Source organism: Erinaceus europaeus, chromosome 2 (genome assembly GCF_950295315.1).
Source record: "Erinaceus europaeus chromosome 2, mEriEur2.1, whole genome shotgun sequence".
NCBI lineage: Eukaryota > Metazoa > Chordata > Mammalia > Eulipotyphla > Erinaceidae > Erinaceus > Erinaceus europaeus.
This window is the reverse complement of record NC_080163.1, coordinates 64,581,226-64,604,621: the sequence shown is the minus strand read 5'-3', so window position 1 is coordinate 64,604,621 and position 23,396 is coordinate 64,581,226. Positions and strand designations below refer to the sequence as shown.

The 23,396-nt window shown below is 35.2% G+C and overlaps 1 protein-coding gene across 2 annotated transcripts in view; it reads left to right on the top strand.

Moving 5' to 3' along the window:
• The window catches only part of LOC103107905 (disintegrin and metalloproteinase domain-containing protein 18-like), a 53,510-nt gene that overhangs the window by 8,472 nt on the left and 21,642 nt on the right, over positions 1 to 23,396 (top strand). For both annotated transcript variants that reach the window (XM_060182240.1, XM_060182233.1), the window contains 10 exons: positions 2,662 to 2,740; positions 3,116 to 3,192; positions 5,593 to 5,770; positions 10,957 to 11,022; positions 12,396 to 12,467; positions 12,640 to 12,806; positions 13,768 to 13,849; positions 17,860 to 17,993; positions 19,995 to 20,178; positions 20,983 to 21,078. In XM_060182240.1, coding sequence (XP_060038223.1) covers positions 2,662 to 2,740; positions 3,116 to 3,192; positions 5,593 to 5,770; positions 10,957 to 11,022; positions 12,396 to 12,467; positions 12,640 to 12,806; positions 13,768 to 13,849; positions 17,860 to 17,993; positions 19,995 to 20,178; positions 20,983 to 21,078 — 1,135 coding nt within the window. The remainder of the gene's footprint in view (positions 1 to 2,661; positions 2,741 to 3,115; positions 3,193 to 5,592; positions 5,771 to 10,956; positions 11,023 to 12,395; positions 12,468 to 12,639; positions 12,807 to 13,767; positions 13,850 to 17,859; positions 17,994 to 19,994; positions 20,179 to 20,982; positions 21,079 to 23,396) is intronic.

Genomic DNA, 23,396 nt, shown 5'->3' with positions numbered 1-23,396 from the left:
CAGCGATGCGGGAGAGGAACCTGGAACTCGTGGCTGAGCGGGAATGCAATGCAATGCAATGTTTTATTGATCAGAAAAACCTGCCCTTTATATCTTCTGAGACGGAAGTGACAGGTCGGAAAAAGGAAATACGTAGGAGAGTGGGTGGAGAGAAGGGAGCTTGAAGATAGCAAGCTTCCATCTAACCAGTGGGAATTAAACCAATGCCCTGCAGGCAGAGCAGGTCTCCAGCTGTTGCAAAGGTTCTAACCAGTGGGGATTAAACTAATACCCTGCAGGCAGGGCGAGTCTCAGGCAAAACAATGATTATGTAAATACAGCATCAAGCAATGCAGCATAGAGCAGGGGGGAGCTGGCATAATGCCCTACAACTCAGTGTCTGCAGAATGGATACACTGTTCCTGGAGGCTATTTTTTCCCTTTCTCTTTATTTTATTTGACAGGACAGAGGGAAGTTTAGAGGGTAAGGAAGATAAGTAGCACCCTTTCTCTGCTTGTGAAGTTTCCTCCCTGCAAGTGGGGACAGGGGATTTGAACCAGGGTCCTTACACATGGTAATAGGTGGTAACACCTAGGTCCTGTCATCTGAACTATTAATTTTCTCCAATGAATTTTAATTTTTCTATTACTAATAATGTTATTTTCCTGACCTCTTTTCTTTATAGTTCAACAAAACTTTATTTATTTAATTTGATTGGATAGAGAGAAACTGAGAGTGAAGGAGGATAGACAGGGGGTTGGGGAAGAGATAAGTAGACAGTCAGACAGACAGACCTGTAACACTGCTTCATCACTTGTGAAGCTTTCTCCCTGCAAGTGTGGACTGGGGACTTGAGTCAGATCCTTCTGCACAGTAACTAGGTATACCATGCCTGGCCCCTCCTATCCTCCTTTCTATGAAAGCATGTTATCTTTTATAATCCCTTGTAGTAACTCTGCTTGCCACATGAATCATTTAATAATGCCAGTGAGATCTCTGAATGTACTCAATTGAAATTCTGCTTTTTAAGATAAAATTGGGAAGTTAATGGTTTACAGTACAGTTGTTGGCACCCGGATACAATTTCTCATCTTACCAAGACAGGTGTGTGGAAAACACTTTCACCTCCAATTTAGGTCCATCATTATGTACCAGATCAGAAAGTTCCTCCCCTCACCCACACTCTTCTTCCTGTCTCTGTGTAGATTTACTACCAACTTTTTATTACAATTTGACTACTCATTAGTGAATACCATACTCATACATCTATTCTATACCCAGTATCTATTAAACTCTCATACTTGCCGTGCCCTAAATGTACTTCTAGTGCTTTTATTCTTCCCACAATCACCTCAGTAAGTGGCAACATCAGAGTTCCAGTTTCTGAGAACAAAAGTCAAAGATATGCCTCATATCCCTCCACAATGAATCAGTAAAACCCATGTATACTACTTTCAAAATAGATCCAGCATCAAACTTCCACAATTGCCACTATCCCAGTCTGAAAAAGGCTGCTCACTCTCCTTTTGCTTATTGACCCTGTAGATAATTCTCAGCAAAACATTCAGTTCAGTTCTATTTAAATACTGATCTCAATTTGTGATCTTTCTGTTTTGTGATCTTTTTGTTTCTTTCATAACATCCATTGGTGAATAAAATAGCTCACTTGGATAGTGTACATGAGTATAATTCATGTTCTGGTTCTCACAGTCTTGGAAAAAAACTTCATTGCTGTAATGTTTCACTTTCTACCTGTCTGTTTCTATATAAAAAGATCATCCCAGACCAATAGAAGAAATACACACAAAAAAAAGTTCAAAACATTCAATAAGTTCTCTATAATATGCCATTTCTGACTACTTTTAAAATAATTTTTTATTTATTATTGGATAGAGATAGAGAGAAATTGAGAGGGGAGCAGGAAATAGAAAAGGATAGAGACAAAGAGATAACCTGAAGCCCTGATTCACTGCTTGTGAGGCTACCCCTCCCCTGCAGATAGGGACCAGAAACTTGAACCTGGACCATTGTACACTGCAATGTGTACACTTAACCAGATGCTCCACACCTGGTCCCTCCATTTCTTATGACTGTCATCTTCACTCTGCACTCTGTTCTGGACACAATGCACATGACTACTCTTTGTATGTACAAAATAAATTTATGCCTTAAGATCTTTACGTTTTCTCCTGTTTGGTATAACATCTATGTGAAAAAAAAATATATGACTGGTTTAGATTTCCTCTATTCTGCATTCTTTGAGCATTTATATACTATCCTGTCTGTATTTTCCAGTCCACCTCCTTTACCTAAACTAAATTTATTATTACATATTTGCTTTTATTGCATGTCACTTATTCTGTTGAAGACCAGTGTTTTTCCCTGTTATTTTATTTATTTTTTCTAGTTATATGTCAGACTGTAGGAAGTTAGTAAATATTTGTCCACTAATGACATCATGAATTCATACAGTGTTTGTACCCTATATCAGTGTTAAAAAAAAGTCTGAATCTTTTGATAGATCAACTTTGTGAGTTTAGATTATATATTAAATTGAAATATGTAATATCACACAAATTAAAATACTTGTTACAAATTGTTATATTTTAAATTTATTTCTATCTTTCAAAGTTCATACTTACATTAAACTCTAAACTAACATCTTTTCTTGTTTTTCATAGCACATTTCTACCTCAGAACTTTTTGGTTTATATTTATGATGAAACTGGATATTTACATGTTGAGCCTTTATCTTTTAAGGTAAGACTCAAATGTCTCAGACACTTACTATCATATTTCTTTGCTAGAATGAATACATTTTTTACCATTGGCGTATACTTGTTGCATGTTCACATTTTGATATTATATCCTATTTAATCCTGGTCTGTTACATAGTTGATAGTTGTATATAGAAACAGCATGTAGCAGAGATGAAGCTAAGGTAGAAAGAACTTTCACGGGCACCTAGGAGGTACATGTAAAAAAAGTTGGCAAATATATTTTTTTGAAAATCTACATTAATACAATACATTTAAAATACAGTGCCATTATATCTAAGTCTTTAAATGTGTTGAGTATGTTACATTTGACAATATAATTTTAATTTATAAATAACTTTTCTACACTGTCATTCAGATATTTTGCCATTACCAAGGATACATTGCTAATTTTCCGAATTCAGCTGCAACACTTGACATCTGCACTGGACTTAGGTAACAACATCTAAGAAGATATTTGTGCGAGTGAAATATTGCACTTTCTTTTTGTAGTGGGGACTGGGAGCTTGAGCCCAGGTACTAATACATGGTAGCTAATACATGGTAACATGTGCATTGTACTGGTATGTCATTCTGATCCCATTTTTTTCCCTTTTGTTGCCTTTGGGTCTTTTTTATTATTATTGTTGTTGTAGTTCTTATTGTTGTTGTTACTGATGTTGTCATTGTTAGATAAGACAGAGAGAAATGGAAAGAGGAGGAGAAGACAGAGAGGGGGAGAGAAAGATAGACACCTGCAGACCTGCTTCACCTCCTGTGAAGCAAGTCACCTGCAGGTGGGGAAGGGGGGGGCGGGAACCTCAAACCGGGACCCTTAAGTTGGTTCTTGTGCTTTGTGCCATGTGCGCTTAACCCACTGAGCTTCTGCCCAACTCCTAGTCTGATCCTATTTTACAATGAAAGTTGGAGTCTTTCAGATACAAATCTGGGCATATTTGCTAAATCCAAATGTTTGTATTGTGGGACCATTACTTTTAAAATAATGTTACTAGTAGCTGAAACTGAGATCCTGTTTTTAAAAATGACTTTAGATAATCTTAATATCATTTAAATTGAAAAAAAAACCAAGACTGTGGTGACTAACCCACTAGAATATGTGTGTTACCATGTGCAAGGATCTAGGTTTGAGCCATGGCCACTATGTGGGAAATCTTGAGGTAGGGAAGTTATATGAGCAGTGGAGTGCTGTTATGGTGTCTAGTTCTCTCTCTCTCTCTCTGTGTGTGTGTGTGTCTTTCATCCTCTATCTGAAAAGAAAAAGAAACTTTCTGCCAGGAATGGTGGAATCCTGAAAACATTGAGCTCTGACCATGATGATGATGATGATGATGATGATGATGATGATGATGATGATCTATACAGAAGAGGATAGCTGCAGGGAATAGATACTTTGGAATAGCACACATATTCTCTCAGACATCACAACCAGTTGTGACAAGAGATGTTAGGCAACCTTTGGAACATAAAAAGTTAATGTCATGTGCTCTACTCAGTATCAGGTAGAAAACAGGAACTGTCCATTGTGGTGAAGGGCTTGGATACATATTTTCATCATCAATATACTAGAAATTAGAATTGTTTGCCAGAGGAAAAATTAGTTCAGAAGAGAGAGAACATTTACTTTCCCTCACTTTATTTTAGACTTGGTTGCCTGATTTTAGGGAATTATTTATATCAACTCAGAAAATTGATATTCTCTGAATGTGGCTTTCACAGACAGTAAGTCTTTAGATATTCAGTATTATGTGCACTTTCCCTTAGTCCTGTAACAAAAATTAAGAATTAAGTTTTTGTTGTGGGAGTTAAGAGGTTGCTATTTTTTTTTAAAAAAATTTTATGAAAAGGAAACACTGACAAAACCATAGGATAAGAGGGGTACAACTCCACACAATTTCCACCACTGGAACTCCGTATCCCCTCTTCTCCCCTGATAGCTATCCTATTCTTCATCCCTCTGGGAGTATGGACCCAGGGTCTTTATGGGGTGCAGAAGGTGGAAGGTCTGGCTTCTGTAATTGCTTCCAGGCTGAACATGGGTGTTGATAGGTCGATCCATACTCCCAGCCTGTTTTTCTCTTTCTCTAGTAGGGCGGGGCTCTGGGGAAGCAGGATTCCAGAACTCATTGGTGGGGTCATCTGCCCAGGGAAGTCCGGTTGGCATCATGTTAGCATCTGGAACCTGGTGGCTGAAATAAGAGTTAATATATAAAGCTAAACAAATTGTTGACTAAGTTTTAACAAGTATTTTGGTTCCCTATAAATACTTGGTATTAATGCATATCTTTTTAGTGACTAGGATTGCTATATACAAACTTAAATCCACCTTTTACTACTTATTTTCTTCTTTAAAATGTGAGCAAAAGGGGGGTCATGTGATTGTGTACCAGGTTAAGGGCACATAGTATAAAGCACAAGGACTCTCACAAGGGTCCCAGTTCGAGTCCCCAGCTCTCCACTTGCAGGGAGGTCACTTCACAAGCTGTGAAGCAAGCCTGCAGGTGTCTAGATACCTCTCCCCCTCTAGTTTTCCACCTCCTCTCTCAGTTTTTCTCTGTTCTATCCAAAAAATTAAAAGAAAAAAGAATTAACCATAGAAACAGCGAATTAGTAGTGTAGACACCCAGCCTCAGCAATAACCCTGGCAGGGGGTGGGAGGAATGTGAGCAAAAGTCAGATGTGCATTAGTTATTCAGGGTACCTGGAAAAGCAGATAGGAAAAGAAAATGGCTTTAAAAACCTGTTTGCTATTATGGTGTCTTTTGTCCCGTGTTTGAGAACATAATTTTAATCGTCATTTACAAGTTTATATCTGTTTTTTTTCTTTTAAATATTTAGGGGATTTCTTCAGTTTGGAAATGTCAGCTATGGAATTGAGCCACTGGAGTCTTCAACAAAGTTTGAGCACATAATTTATCAAGTGAATAATGTTAATGCAGACATACCAATGCAAGTCTCAAATTATAGTAGCATTTGGCAAGAGGATCATCCCTCTAAAGTTATTTTAAGTTCACAGGTAACTAGATGAATTTGTTAAGACTGTAAATTATGTCTATAGGATTTTAATAATCCTGAAAAAGTGATATTTAGCTGTTGAGTAGAAATATTAAGTTTGCTATCTTCTTTCAGTATTTCTAAGGTACATTCAATGCCATTTAAAATAGAGAAATTATGCAGTAATCTACCTCAAGCTTTCTATCCTTTGATTCAATGCAATATTTTTGTTTACAATTAAAACTTCATATCACTGAATAAAATTTAACAGTACAATAGGAAAAGTCAATTTACTTATCATTACATTGATAAATTTACTTTTAACATTTAAAGATTATTGACCTTAAAGAATGCAAGAGAAAGAGAGAGGGCGAAGAGAGAGTAAGAGCATCGTTTGTTCATGTGTGGTGTCAGAGTTTGCATTTGGAATCTGCAAGTACAAGAGAGCCATCTCTCAGGCTGTATTACTTTAAGATGTATGTATGTATTTACAATTTGGATAGAGATGAAGAGAAGGGAGAGAGGGAGAGGGAAGGAAAAACGGAGAGGGAGAGGGAAAGGGAGATTCAACACTACTTCACCTGCAAGGTGGCACTGAGAACTTGAATATTGTCACGAGTGCTCTACTGGGTATGCCATTTTTATGTATGACTTTACATATTATTGTAGCATAGGTCTCTAAAATAGATGGCAAATGTGTTATTTATTATCATGCTCTTTTAATTTACATTTAAGGTGCACTGGTTGACAGACTTTTTATTCAATTATTACGGATATTTCAGCTCATTATCATCCGGTCTTAATGGCCTTTGGTGAAAAACTATCTCTTATCCATCTGTTAACTAAGTTCACCTATTAACTATTAATCTATGACTTATTTCTATGTTGTTTATTTCTTTATGTCTTTGTCTTGTGATGTTTTTTCATATATAACTTTGAATGGATCTCACTTTACTTGGAATTACATTTAAGATTTTTGGATGTATAAATAATTTTTGAGGGTGGCCCACTTGGTTGACTACAACATGTTACATATGCACAGAATCTGGTTCAAGCTTCACGAAACTTTCTTGCAGGTGTCTGTCTCCCTTTCAACTTCTTTCTTTCCTCTCTGTCATTTTCTGTCATTATTGGACAGATAATAAATAAACTATTGAAATAGTTGTGAATTAGTTTTATTCATATAAATTTGTTTTATTCACAGAAGTTGGGAGTTTTTTATCATTGCTTATTTGAATGTTGTTCCATTTTCTCTGTCTCCTCATTTTTCTGTGACTCCTAATAAATGCACATTGATATATTTGACAGTATTCTAAGACTTGCTAGGTTCTATTCATCTTATTGTATTCTTTTTCTATTTCTTCCTCAGAGTATATAATTTCACTTTACCTCTCATTAAGTTACTGGCTCTTTTTTTGTTTGTTTGTTTGTTTCCAGGGTTATCACTAGAGGTAGGTGCCATCACAAAAGCATTCAACACTTCTGGCAGCCATCTTTCCTTTTTTTTCAGTACATACTGGTTTTTATTTCTCTTTTTATGATTTATTTTTCATTATTTATTTATTTTTGGATAGAGACAGAGAGAAGTTCAGAATTGTGAGGGGGATGTACGGGATGGGGAAGAGCAACACCTGCATGACTTGTAAAACTTTAACCGTGCAGATGAGAACCAGGGATTTGAACCCTGATCCTTTTGCACTGTAATGTGTGGTATCTACCAGGTGAGCCACTGATCTGGCCCTTCTAATTGACTTTTTAAATTACTGACTTTATCACTGTCAGAATATTTAGTTATTTGTTTTTATAATTTCCATGTCTGTATTGTGTGAAACATTATTAAATGTTATCTGTTTACTATGTCTTCCTCTGAAAATTAGAAGTGGTCTAACCAAGTAATATCAAGAGGTAACTATGTTCTCCCCAAGTGCTATTGCTATTTTTGATGTAGTTTTTTTTTTGTTGTTGTTGTTTTGTGAATCTTGGCTAATTCTCTAAAGTCTGTGTTCTTTATTACATATAATCACTGAGAGCTTTGTTCTGTTAACTTACTGATAGACTAGTAGTTTTAATACTAGTTCTTTAGTTCTTTGCTGAGATTATCTCTGTGTATGCTGGGGCATACTTTTGACACTCAACCAGGTAGTTAACTCTGCCTTTCATATGATCTCCTTTTGTTCATGAAGCCTCATCATTAGCCAGTGAGTGTTTAGAACCGTTTCAGACTTTCTTAAGCATGAATTTAGTTTACAACATATTTCTACATACCTATATGACTTTCTTCATATCTAGAAACTTGTCATAGTTAATCAAAACCTCAGATGAACATTCTTTCTCAAACTTTTCCTCTTAATGCTTTGATTGGCATATTGCTTGTCTATTATTTTTGACATCCAACAACTGTAAAACTTGAAATTAATTTATATAGTAATTTCAACAAATGCTTTTGGGAAAAAGATTTTTCATACTAGATGTATATAGATGTATATAGATATAGATGTATATAGATATAGATGTATATAGATGAACATATAGAAAAGCTGGATGTCTGATATGCCACAGTTGGAGTTACTGTAGTCTTCTTTTTCTTTAGTCATTATGGGCTTAAAGGTTTACAGTAAGTTGTTGGCACATGGGTACAATTTATCATCACTCCATGGACAGTTTCTATAAAGAACTTTCACCCCCAACTTAGGTCCATTTTCACCATCATGCACCAGGTTACTCAATTCATCACCTACCCTTCCTCGTTTTCCCCAGAATGCCTTCCTTGATCTAAGGCAATATACCAGCCTCAGTTTGAATTTCATTTCGTTTTGTGTTTTTCCTTGTTTCCTAAGTTCCACATATAAATGAGCACATCCAGTATTTGTCCTTCACTTTTTGGCTTATCTAACTTAACATGTTCTGTCCCTGATGAGGTAAAGGAGAAGATTTTGTCATTTTTAATAGGTCAGTATTATTCTGTTGTGGGGTGTGTGTGTGTGTGTGTAACACAAATTTCTGAATCACTCACTTGTCACAGGGCATCTGAGCTGCTTACAAGTTTGGGACAACCCCCAAAGGCTCCTTCAAAAAGCTACTGGAAATAATTAATGAATTCAATAAAGTAACAGAATACAAAATCAATACACATAAATCTGTGACATTTCTGTATACAAACAAGGAGTCAGAGGAAAATGAAATAAGAGAATCAATCCCATTTACAATCAAACCTTAAAAGATAAAATACCTTGGGGTGAATCTCATAAATGAGGTGAAGGACCTTTAAAAAAAAAATTAAGACATTGCTAAAAGAAATAGAGACACACAGTAGTGGGGAACATTCCTAGCTCTTGGGCTGGAAGAATAAACGTTATTAAAATGACTATTCTGCCAGAAGTAATCTACAATTTCAATGGAATTCCATCCAAACTCTGATGGCATTTTTTCAAGCAAATTGAACAAATTGTCCATAAATTTACATAGAGCCATAAAAGGCCATGAAATACCAAAGCACTTCTGAGAAAAAAGGAAAACTATGGAGGTGTCGTGTTCCCCAACAGTATATACTACAAAACAATGGTAGTCAAGACAGCATGGTACTGGAATAAAAACACACACTTGGATGTGTGGAGCAGAACCGAAAGCCCAGAAATAAGCCCACACATATACAACTACCTAATATATGACAAAGGGAACAAAACCATGTAATGGGTTAAAGAAGATCTCTTTAACGGATGGTTTCAGAAAAATTGAAGAACGACATGTAGAAAAGTGAAATTAGACCACCATCTAACACCATACACTAAGGGCAAATCCAAATGGATTAAACAGATAGATATTACACCAGAAACCGTAAAATTTTTAGAAAACATCAGTGAAACTTTGCAGGACCTTCACATCAAAGATGTCTTTGGTGATTCAATCCCCTGGGCATAGGAAATGGAAATGAGAGTAAATAAATGGGACTACATGAAACTAAAAGCTTCTACACATAGAAAGCAAACTATATAAGGATAACAAGGCAACCAAATAAATGGGAGAAGATATTTGCACATCACACATCAGACAAGTGATTAATGTCAGACATCTACACAAAACTGGTACAGACTTACAAAAGAAGCAAAAATAACTCAATTAAAAAGTGGACCAAAGAACCAAAAAGACAGTTTTGTAAAGAAGAGATAAACATGACCCACAGACACATGAAGAAATATTCCACTTCACTTGTCATTAGAGAAATGCAAATTAAAACTATAGTGAGATACAATCTCACATCAACAGGACAGGTATTAGAGAGATTGTAGAGAAAAAATTCTGCTACATTGATGGTAGAAATGCAAACTGGTGCAGATCCTTTGAAAGACTATGCTCAGTTCTCAAATAAAAATGATCCAGCAATATCACTGTTAGACATTTATCCAGTGTACACTCAAACACTAATTAGAAAGGACATACATGCACTCAAATGTTAATAAATGCATTATTCACAATGGCAGTTTTAATCTTCTTCTAGCGTTTGCCCTTCTTCCGTAGCCAGTCAACAGCATCAGTTTGAGCCTGATGTAAAGTTTCGAGACCTCCTTTGAATCTGGAGAGGTGGCAGTCGTTGACTATGTGGGTCATAGTCTGTCAGTAGCCGCAGGGGCAGTTCGGGCAGTTTTAATAACAGCAATCCAATAGTATAAGCTGAAGTCAGGAAGTGTGGGTGTCATTGCAGTCTTTAGGAAGATAGAACCTAAAGAATTATCAAGTGTGAATTAGAAATACAGACTTACATATTGTAAAAAGTGACTTTTTTTTTTTACTTTTAAAGGTGTTAATAGAAACTATTAAGCCTCTTACTTTACAGACCAATTGGCACTATTTCAATTATGGAATACACACACACACACACACACACACACACACACACACATATATATTGTAATAAAAGATTTATTAAATGAGAGAGAGAAAAAACTACTCAGTTGTGGCATATGGTGCCAGGGATTACACCTGGAAGCTCTCGGGCTTCTGATAAAAGTATATGGTGCACTATGGCTGGCATTCTTTCCTTGACCTGTGGAATATATTTTTAAATGAAATTTCTTTATTTATTAGTAATCATTATATTTGTGTTTACAAAAACTTTCTATACATTTTTATTATTATTTTCCTTACGTGTCACTTTTCACCCTTAACAAATTCAAAACATACTATCATTTGATAAATTTCCCTTTTTTTTAGAAGAAATCTATTTCGAAATTATTACCGCAGGAACTAAGAATACACATCATAGTGGAGAAAGCTTTTGTAAGTCAAATTGCCTCTTCTTTTGCCATCTTCATTTTATTTATTTATTTTAATTTCTTTATTGGGGAATTAATGTTTTCCATTTGCCATCTTTTGCCATCTTTAAATAATGCCTTTTACTCTTAATTTCAAAAAACATAATACATTTTCTTAATTGTAATTAATTAAATATGTTTTATTATAAATATTGGACAGTTCTAAGCTCACTTCCTTGCATTTAAACATTCAAACCTTTGGGAACATTTTTTAAGTTTTTTTTAGGTCAATTATTTACCATTTTACCTGTCTGCTTAATATATTCCCAACTTCATGACTCCAAAGAACAGATACATCCATTATGTTTCCAACTAAGAATACGTTTTTCAAGAATTTGCCAGTTTCGGCATATTAATTCATCTTTCTCTTTATTGAATCTTTTGTAGTTTATTCCACATGATTTTAGCTTTATATTTTTTAAATTTCTATCTTTATTTCCCTGTAAGTTTATTTGAACATTTTGATTTATTTATTTACTTATTTATTTTAATTTGGGCATTAATGTTTTACACTTGACAGTAAATACAGTAGTTTGTACATGCATAAGCTTTCCCAGTTTTCCACATAACAATACAACCCCCACTGGGTCTTCTGCCAAATTATTTTGATTTTGTTAATGCCTTTACTTGATATTTGTTCTTTACTAAATATACAACAAAAATACACCATGGTTCCCTCTATGCCATAGAAAATTCCTTTGTCAATAAATCCATTTATAGTGGAGAGAAAGATAGGAAACTGCTTTAAAAAAAAGAAAGAAACTTTTGATGAGTGCAATTGTTTCTGCTCAAGAGTGTCTGTAAAATAATATATATTTGTACCTTAAGTAGCGTTAGAGCGCAGGATTTGTATGCCTGAAATCCTGAGTTAGTTCCTGTCAGCATATAAGATAGACACTATAGTCTCTCTCCTACTCTCCTACTCTCATTCTCTCATGAAACAATTTTGTATTAAAAAAAAATACTATACAGGTGAGTATTCTGTTTTCATTGACTACAGATAGGAAAATCTTTTTGTTGTATTAGCATACTTTAAATTGTTTCACAATTCTTACATTTCTTTTCTGCCTGATATTATCAAAATATAGACACTAATCCTTCAAAATGCTACCACTCACATTATTTTCCTTCTTTTGTTTCATTTGCTTGGGAAATTAATTGTTTATAGCACACCGGCATGATCCCCCACTTGCCATGATAGGTACCTGTAAAGCACTCTTAGCTCTAGTTTAGTCCTTTTCCATCATCATGCACTAGGATCCCAAAGCTCTCCCTCCTCCCACCTCTTTCCCTGTCCTCTTTACCCATCACTCATCCCTTTAACATTCTGTTTTTCAGTATGATCATATGGGATCGGAAAAAATGGCCGTTACACAGAAAATTATTCAGATTATTGCTCTTGTAAACTCTGTAAGTTGGCTTCCTCACATTTATCATTTCATGAAATAGCATTGAAATACTGTTCTTTGTATGTTGATGAACATGATTTGTCTTTGTTATAGTTTATATACAAATAATAAGCATAGCTGTTATGTATTATTTTGATGTAACGATTTGCTACTTGAATAAATATTATTTTTAGCTTTTTGCTCAGTTCAAATTGACTGTGGTACTATCATCCTTGGAATTGTGGTCAAATAATAACCAAATTTCTACCAACGGGGATGCTGATAATTTATTACAGCGATTCGTGGCATGGAAAAACAGCTATCTTATCCTACAACCCTATGACATAGCACTCTTGCTTACGTAAGCACATTACCCTACATTAATAAAGACATGTATATGCAAATAATTTCAATAATTGAATAATGCACTTTTTGTGCATGTCAATTCTCTATAGGTCCATTTGAAAGTGTTAAATAAGGTATAGCTGTTGTCATGGAGGTAAATATTTAATTGCAGATATAATAACATAAACTTTAATCAACTAAAAACATTTTCAAATATAGTTTATTTGAAATAAACTTCATTTTGTGAACTTTTTATTGTATCAAAAAGGCTATAGAATACATGTAAATCAGCTTATTAATTAATTAGTTTATATGTTCTGTTAATGCATTTCATGTATACCACTAAGACTAAGAGGAATTGAGGTTTTTTACTGTTAACATTTGATTTAATGTGTTCATTTAAGAAAAAGTAAGATTTTTTTTAACCCGCAAATTAAAACTTTCTTCTGTTTTAACTTCTAGTGACTAAACTAAGTGAATCAACCAGTGGTGGCACACCTGGTTGAGCACATATGTTACAATGTACAAGTACCTAGGTTCAAACCCCCAGTCCCCTCAACTTCGGGGAGAGGGGGAGTTTCATGATTCATGAAGCAGTACTGCAGGTCCATCTCTCTCTCTCTCTCTCTCTCTCCCTCTCTCTCTCTCTCTCTTTCTCTTTCACCTCTTTCTTCCCTCTCAATTTTGATTTCTATATCTATCTATTCAGTAAATAGTAATAGTGAGTTCATAGAAATGAAAACTAAGGCAAATTAGAGAAATCACTGAGTTTAGGTATAGGTGAGAAAAAGTAAATTAGCATGAAATGAATTGTTGCTTTCACTGATTTGAGTATTTTACATAATTTAATAGATATTTATATCATATACTTGAAAAATAACTTGAGACATTATGGTAGAATTAAATTAGTACATATACCATTACATTACTGTGAATAACTATACTAGGTAAAAAAATACTCTACAATACTGATGTAGTTACAGGAAACAGCCTAAATATGTTGGAGCAACATTTCCAGGAACAATATGCAACAAAACCTATGGTGCAGATGTTGCTGTGGTATGTAATTTTATCTTTCTTTCCATTATTATTTGTCTGTAATTTATACCATATTTTATGAGTATTATTTTACCTATTTTAATTACTATAATTTTTAATAACTTCAATTTCCCCATATGTAACAATATTACTATTTTTGAGGATCAGAATTATTTTAATCTTAGTAAGTCTATATAATTATAAATTTCAGGCCTATGGAAAATATATGAGTCAAAATTACTGTAGCTCTACACCAACTAGAAATATGGATACTAATATTTGTATTAATATTTGTATTAAGTTTTTAAGGACATGCATACCTCCATAAATACAAATTATTCATGTATTTTGTGATTGTTTATTATATAAAATATTGTTGCAGATAGATGGATCCATGAGCTTTATATTATTCTGTATGTTTCTAATTTCAGAGCTATTTTTATACCTTTTAAAAAGATAAGTGCATGGTGACACATCACTAAATTCTTAAATTTTCAATTTTATAAAGTGATGACTATATTGCTTTTTAAAATATACTTTTATTTTATTTATTTGTTTGGACAGAGGCAGAGAAACAGAGGGAAGGGGGAGCTAGAGTGGGAGAGAGAAAGAGAGACACCTGGGGCTGTATGATGGCTCACCTGGTTAAGTGCACATAGTACCAAGCTCAAGGATATGGGCAAGGATCTTGGTTCGAACCCCACTACCCACCCGTAGGGGGACTCTATCAGCAGTGAAGCACATCTGCAGGTGACTCTTTTGTATCCCTGTTCCTTCTCAGTTCCTCTCTGTCCTGTCATATAAAATGGAAAAAATAGCGACCATGAGCACTGGATTCATAGAGCCAGCACCAAGCCCAGTGATAAGCCTGGAGGCAAAAAAAGAGAGAGAAAAAGAGGGGGGGGGGAGAAAGAAAAACAAAGGAAGGAAAGAAGGGATGGAGGGAAGGAGGGAGGGAGGGAAAGGAAGGAAGGAAGGAAGGAAGGAAGGAAAGAAGGAAGGGAGGGAGGGAGGAAGGAAGAAAGAAAGAAAGAAAGAAAGAAAGAAAGAAAGAGAGAAAGGAAGAAAGAAAGACGAAGAAAAAGAAAGGAAAACACCTAACACATTGCTTCATGAACTGTGAAATATTCTCTGCAGGTAAGGACAGGGGGGCTTAAACCCAGGTTCTTGCTCATTGTAACATGTTTCCTCTACCAGATGTGTCACTACCTGAACTGTGAACATGTATTATAAATGCAGTTGCTTTAATTTTTTGGTTTGTTGTTTGTTAATCACTGGAAGAAATCACAGCACCAAACCTTTTAGTGCTACTTGGGCTAGGCTTGAACCTGGATAATACACATGTCAAATCAAGCACACTATCCAAGTGAGCTATTGTGCTAACAAAAAAATCCATTTTTTAAAGACTAGTCCTGTAAAATATGTCTCAGTTCCTTGTGTAATAATTTCCACCACATATTCTTTCTAATGTCCTACAAAGCATGTATGTCATGCTTTTAAAAATATATTTAGGGGAGTTGGGCGGTAGTGCAATGGGTTAAGCGCACATGGCGCGAAGCGCAAGGACCGGTGTAAGTATCCGGGTTCAAGCCCTGGGCTCCCCACCTGCAAGGGAATCGCTTCACAAGTGGTGAAGCAGGTCTGTAGGTGTCTATCTTTCTCTCCCCCTCTCTGTCTTCCCCTTCTCTCTCCATTTATCTCTGTCCTATCCAACAATGATGACAACAACAGCAATAATAACTATAACAATAAAAAAAAACAAGGGCAACAAAAGGAAAAATAAATAATAAATAAATATAAAAAATAAAATAAAACAAATATATATGTATATTTAGGTACTAATAGTTAAAAAACACATATACTTCAAGTTGCATTGTAATGTAGCAATGTAATTTCATCTTTCACTATAAAATTAACTCATTTTACCTACCTCTTTCTTCCCTTCATCTTTTAGTACCCACTAGTTTTGTCTCATTTTTACTTAGTTCACTTGTTTTGTTTTATATACTACGATGAATGAAATCATGGGACGTTTATCTTTACTGATCTGACTTATTTCGATAAATATAATACTCCCTAGGTTCATGTACATTGTTGTCAGTTGCAGGATATCATCATTTTTATGATTGAGTACCATTCCATTGTGTATCTTTTTTCATTTATCAACTGCCAAAAGATATCATGGTTACTTCCAACTCTTTTGATGATTGTGAATAATGTTGCAATGAACATGGGGTGAACATAGTTTCTCAAATTATTATTTAATTTTCTTTAATTAAGTACAAAATGTATGCTGACTGGACTGGTTATACTTTAGAAGAAATTTCTGTACTGTTTCCATAATCACTGCAATAATTTACTTCCTCAGTGTCTGAGAAGTTTTTGTCTCCTTTCATCTTTTTGGACTTCTCCCCCTCCTTTTTTTTTTTTTTAAGTTAGAATAAGAGCCTTTCTCACAAGTGTGAGCTAGTTCGTTGCTGTTTTGGCATGGATTTTCCTATTAATAAAAAAGAGGGTTGAGGGTTCCATGTCCGATGGTGGTGGAAGATGACTAGTTGTAAGGTGTGATATGCTGACGCCTATCACATGAAGACAAAGAAGTGAACATATGTGAAAACAATCTTGTGAATATCACTCCTCATATAAAGTGACTAAGTAAAGTAAAATAGCAGTAAAATGTAGGTATGTATATAACACTTCAGATTATTTTATGTGTCAACATAAACCCCATACTTCAAACAACATAATCTGCCCAGTTTAAAGCTTTACATTTTCCATATTTTAAAATTTGGGCTATCAACATTTGAACTACTTTTTCTGTCTGACATGTGGTGATAGAATTAATTTGATCTTATTTTTTGACTCAAGTATATTCAATAGTTTTGTCAACAGAGTGATGGAGGAGCATGGGAGTATCTTTCTGTTGTTGTTAATGTCTGGGTGTGTGTGATGGCTTTTTGTGCACCAGGAGTGTTTCTCCTCTCCAGAGTTCCATATCTATGATTCCATAGTCTGTCACTCTCAGTGCCTTTTATAAGGCCTTTGAGAGGTGAGGAGGCAAAGTATAGTCTAGAGTACCTTCTATGTTGTCCTCCCGAATGGGACCTTGGTCCCTATGGAGCAGTCCAGTGCTTATGTATGAGCTTCATTTGGGTTAAAGCTGTGTGCTACCCCACCATTTCCTTTCTCTCCTCTCCAGAGTTCCTTGCTGGACCAGAAATCTGAAAATGCGTGCCTCTACCCCAACACACAATCCTTACAGACTTTTCTCTCCTCTCCACCCATATTGTGTCCAGTGAAAGGTGAATGTTCTCCTTGCCCCCCACCCCAACCAGTATAGTAAATGGGCTTCTCTGTCATGACTTTCCTGTTAATTGCTAGTTGTCCCTCATGGTGGCAAAACAAGGTGCCATCTTGGTGACTTCTAGGAAAATGTCACTTTGTAAACCATAAAATGCCAGTAGTCTAAGTTTCGTTTTACATTGTTTTATGCCACTTAGCTAGCAGTTATGAATCTTCATAAAAAGAATATGTAGAAATCAGTTGCTGTGGGACTGGAAAGGTACCTCAGCTGGTGGAGCACAGGACTTGAATACACATAATCTTGGGTTTGAACTCCAGAAGTATACATGGCAAAGTAGAACAGTATTCTGGTTTGAACTCCAGAAGTATATATGGCAAAGTAGAACAGTATTCTGGTCTCTCTCTCTCTTTCTTTCTCTCAAATAAATAAGTAAATTCATATTTTAAATTGTAAAATATGCTTAACCTCAAATGTACCTATCACATATAAAATGTGGTCCCAGTGCATGATGGTGGAGGAAGATTTCATTTGATGGTGAGAGTGGTGTGCAGACACTTATCCCAGGAAGGCAAGAAATTGTGTTCATATGACAACAACTATCTTATAAAACATTATTTCCCTCAACAAAGTGATTTGGAAAAAAATATGTTATACAATTTTATGACTTGCTTTCATTTTCTTCCTTTGTAAATAAAAAATATATTCTCTCAAATCCTTTTTATTTTAGTATTCAGATGCAGTAACGTTGGAGGGATTTTCAGTTACTATAGCTCAAATACTCAGCCTCAAAATAGGATTAAAATATGACAGCAGTAAATGCATTTGTCCAGGAGCTACATGTATAATGAATCATAAAGCAATGTAAGTCATTTTTCCTAATTAATTTTACACTTTTGTCAGTTTCCAAGGAATGTTTTCCCTTTTATATTCAAATTGACATAAAAATTGGAGAGGACCAATTTACATTACCTATGTGACAACAACTATAAACATAACAACTTTAAACCATCAACTCCCAACAAAGTGAAAAAAAATTAGAAAAGCATATTGTATATGAAGAGATGTCAGACTAACATTTTTTCTAAATGATGTGTGACTCCAAATTATCATAAATTCAATGATTAAAATAACTGGAGGGGAAATCTAGGCATTTATGAAGACAAAGGCAAACTGTATAGAAAAAACTTGCTATTGTTCTGTTATATTTGTTGCTCAAGGCAAAGATATGTAAAGTTACCCTTATCAATATTGAATAGTGGACCAGAAAGATAGCTCCTCCCAGGTGATTTTTGCTTTGACATGTGCACAAGCCATATTTGAGTACCCAGTACACCACAGTACACTATGGTACTTGGAGAAGCTTCAGTACTGCCATGTCTCTGACTCTCCCCCATCTCTTTAAACTTTTTTATGTCTCTTGTCTTAGCTTAAAAAAGTTACCACTGGATAATATGTCCCAGAAAATAAACAACAACTACTAGAGCTTTGAGAATTATTTTGAAAAAAAATATATAGGAAGAACTTGAGGAAGAAAAATGTCTTTATTTATAGATATTATTATCAACTGCATATATTGACCAATAGACTGTATATAACTAGACTGATAAAGTTTTCCATTAAGAAAATCAGTCTGGAAAGAAGCACTATTTTGTGTTTACCAGTACTAAGAATAGAGATAACTATCTATTGCAAACTTGTTTGTTTTCCAGAATAGGCTTATATTTCAGTACACTTTAAATCAGATTATTTAACGGAATTGGTTTATATGAGGCAGAGCTTCACATGAGAAACGAAGTCAGACCACCACCCTATACATGTAGTAATAGAACTTGAACTGAGTCTCAGATAATACAAGTCCTGCATTTTGCTAATTGAGCTGTTTCTCCAGTTATGAGATAAATAGACATCCCATAGACACTAGAAAAATGCTTAGCCTCTTTTATTAGGAAAATTCAAATCAAAATCACATGAGATATTACCTCAAACCCCTAAGAATGGTCAATACTAGTAAACATGGAATGAGCAAATCTAAATTGATGAAGTTTCTGTGGAAAATGGTATGGATATTTCTTAAACAACTAAGAATGGAAATACCAACTGAAAATGCCAACAATATAACTTCAAGACATTTATCCAGGGAATATAAATGCACTTTTTCAAATGAATATTTGCACTCCCTATGCTAATGGAACTATTGTTCATTATAGAACATGGAATCAACCTAATGTCATTCAGTGAATGACTAAAGTCATTGAATATATTCTCAGTGGAATACTATGCTATTATAAACAACATAAAACTAGGGGTAATTATGCAAAAGAAGTCAGCAGATGAAAGATAATTGCCAGATAGTATCATTCATACATGCAGTAGGAAGATACACACACCACAACTCTGAGACTAAAACATTTGGTGATTTTCAGAAGGAAAGAAGAAGCAGAGTGGGAGTTATGAATATAAGAAAACAAATTATATGATGAAGGGACTGGAATTTTGGTGGTGGGTACAGTGAGTCATTACACATATAAAACTAGAAAGTGCCTTCTCTTTTCAATTTCTCTCTTTATCAAATAAAAGGAAGACAGGGGAAAATAGCCACTAAGAAAAATGAATTCATGGTTAAGGCACTGATCCCCAACAATAAAATAAAAAATAAAAATTAGCAATCTCATTTTAAATCCTTCAGTGCCATGACAAAACTAAGCAATACTAAGTAAAAAATTAATCATAGTTGATTGCATCTCTGCTGAGGAGGTTAATTTTCATTTGAATGATCTTGCATAGGATATCCTAAGTGGGACATTGTTTGGTTGTAGTTTGATTAGCCAGATTTATTTACCTGTGGAGTATAATTTGATTCAGGTATTTCAGTGGTATGAAGATTTTTAGCAATTGTAGCATGGATGACTATAGATATTTTGCTTCAAAACTTGCGGATGGATGTCTGTGGAACTCTCCAAATATCCAGTCACGAGACCAAAATCAACCTGTGTGTGGAAATGGAATTTTGGAGCCTGGTGAAGAATGTGACTGTGGCAGTGAAGAAGTGAGTAATAGACTGAAACTTAATAAGCTGATAAGTACAGATATTTCATGTAGCAACTTCTGAATATTTTTTCTGTTTGTAATTTATAAAAAGAAACAACACATAACAGTGAATCATTAGAAATGGATCTGTTACATTTGAAAAGAAAGAAGGATGACTTGCTTTATTGTTAGAGACACAGTGGCATATGAAAGACAAAAGATAATAATAGGGATTTACGACTTAAGTAATTGGAAAATAAAATGCAAAAGCAAGTCTACAACTTGGCACTGCTCTGCAAAATACTCAAAAGAAATCACTGTATGACTCATAACTATTACAGAACCCAAATTCATGCTTGAGTTCACTACCAATGAGAGAAATGCTGAATAAATGAGTTTTTTTTTTCCAGTTGATTTGGTACAAATGACAATGATCACTCATAGTTAAGTGTTGGTGACATTATTGGAGACCATCTTCAGTTACACATATGTATTGCAGGCATTCCCATGTGATGGCCCAGGTCTGAAATTCAGGACATTTGTATGGTAATTTTTGAGCTTTCCTGTGTAAGGCTCCTGCTGGTGCCCCCTGAAACAGTTTTTTGTTTGTTTGTTTGTTTTTGTTTTTTTAATATCAAAGCACTGGCATATGGTGATTTGGGAGTTTGAACCTGGGAGTTCAGAGCCTTAGAAGTGAGAGTCTTTTTGCATAACCATTATGCTATCTCCCCCATCCTGAAACAGGGTTTTAATTAGCAGTTGAGCTTAAGAACTAAGGTGTTAAATGGTTTATCTAATAGTATGTATTTTTATAAAATTTTAGGAGTGTACATTTAAAATGTGCTGTGATTATAGTACATGTAGACTGAAAGGCTCAGTAGAATGTGGTTCTGGACCATGCTGTACATCCACCTGTGAGGTATGTTTCTAGCACTTATGTGCAAGATACTGAATCTTAGTATGTGTAAGCATTGTAATTAGGAGACTTAGTATGATGCATTGAGATCTACGTTTGTTATGGTGTTGTTTATCAGTGATTCATTTTTTTTTAGTTGAGTAATATTGAAAGCTTCTTAATATACTTCAGAGATGAGATAATGTATTTTCACATTTTCTGGATGAGAATACTGCTATTGTAAATAGTACTTGTAAAATTTTGTATTAAAATACGGTTTTATATTACTTAGATTGCCATCCAGTGAAGTCTATGTAACTTCACTGAAAGCTGAAATATTTTTCTAACAAATTGATTAATATTATTTTGAACTCTGTGTCAACTTGTTTAGTCTTATAGTTGCTCTAAACAATGAATGTAAACTCTAAAACTGAATAGCATATAATATAATTTTATCTTCATTGCATTGGATATTATTTGGACTTTCAAAAGTCATTGGCTACTTGTCTAGAAATCTGTGATTAATTAGAGCCTGATTTCATATATTATACTGCATCATGTATAGTGAATAAATCTTTCAGAATAAACAGAAGGTGCCTAGTAGACTATTTTTGCTTTATATTTAACAAGTGAAGAGGATATAATTTTACAATAACAATATTTATCACATTTCTAGATGACTTTATTTCATTTTGTGGATTACTATTTCATGTCATATTCTCTGTGACTGAAGATTTCCATTTAAAAAAATTTTTTTTTATTTAAGAAAGGATAAATTAACAAAACCATAGGGTAGGAGGGGTACAACTCTACACAATTCCCACCACCCAATCTCCATATCCCACCCCCTCCCCTGATAGCTTTCCCATTCTCTATCCCTCTGGGAGCATGGACCCAGGGTCATTGTGGGTTGCAGAAGGTAGAAGGTCTGGCTTGTGTAATTGCTTCCCCGCTGAACATGGGCGTTGACTGGTTGGTCCATACTCCCAGTCTGCCTCTCTCTTTCCCTAGTAGGGTGTGTCTCTGGGGAAGCTGAGCTCCAGGACACATTGGTGGGGTCTTCAATCCAGGGAAGCCTAGCCAGCATCCTGATGGCATCTGGAACCTGGTGATTGAAAAGAGAGTTAACATACAAAGCCAAACAAATTGTTGAGAAATCATGGACGCAAAGCTTGGAATAGTGGAGAGGAAGTGTTAGGGGGATACTCACTGCAAACTCTAGTGTACTTCTGCTTTCAGGTATATATTTTGCAGTAGTTTATGGATACGTGTGAACATATGCTCTCTCTCACAGAAACTGGTGTATAGGTTTTGGGACTTTGTTAGAAAGTGAACCACCTGAGATGAAATTAGAGTGTACTATGAAAGGAAAGGTCTCACCCGAGTAATGAAGCTGAAGGGTTGTCATTCCACATGTGAAGTCTCTGGACACAGTCTGAGGTGAAGCATGTTGAGGTGGCATTCGTTGCGTTGGTTAGGTTGTGATCAGCGGATGCAATATTATTTGATATGGATTGGGAGAGGCATACGGGAAAGTGGGCCCTATCCAAGGGTTCCAGGACTGGGGGAAGTAGGGTCGCTATAGTGGAGATGTGAGGTTCCTGCTGTCTTAGGGTTCCAAAAGGCAATCGATAGTTAATGTTATCATCACATTATTTGGTAATTGGGTTAACTTTGAAAAGTCCTTTTGTTATGGTTTGCTGTACATGAAAATTTCCCTTTATGGCTTCTATGTAGCTGTACTTGAATCCTTTCTTATACAATTTGCTTAGGAGAGTATTTCTTACTCATTTTTTAAAAATATGTACTTCTGACCTGGGCCGGTTCACCCCCCCTTAGGCAAGCTTCCCCCACCCCCCCACCCCCCACTACCACCACCAACCCATCTCCCCTGCTCACTCATAGCAGGTCAATATATTGATGTTGAACGTAAGTGCGGGCATTGCACTACAGCCCAGAATTCCTGGCTCAAGCGATCCTCCAGCTTCAGCTTCTCGAATAGCTGGGACTACAGGCCCATACCACCAAACCGGGCAAAATATATATTTCCTAACTATGGGATTCTAAGTTAAAATATCAATTTTGCCATTTAAAAAATTCATTTATTTATGACTTTTGTCTTAGTCTGCTAAGTTTTTTGTTTAATTTCTTTATTGGGGAATTAATGCTTTACATTCGACAGCGAATAAAATAGTTTGTACATGCATAACATTTCCCAGTTTTCCATATAACAATACAACCCCCCACTAGATCCTCTGTCATCCTTTTTGGACCTGTATTCTCCCCACCTACCCACCCACCCCAGAGTCTTTTACTTTGGTGCAATACGCCAATTACAGTTC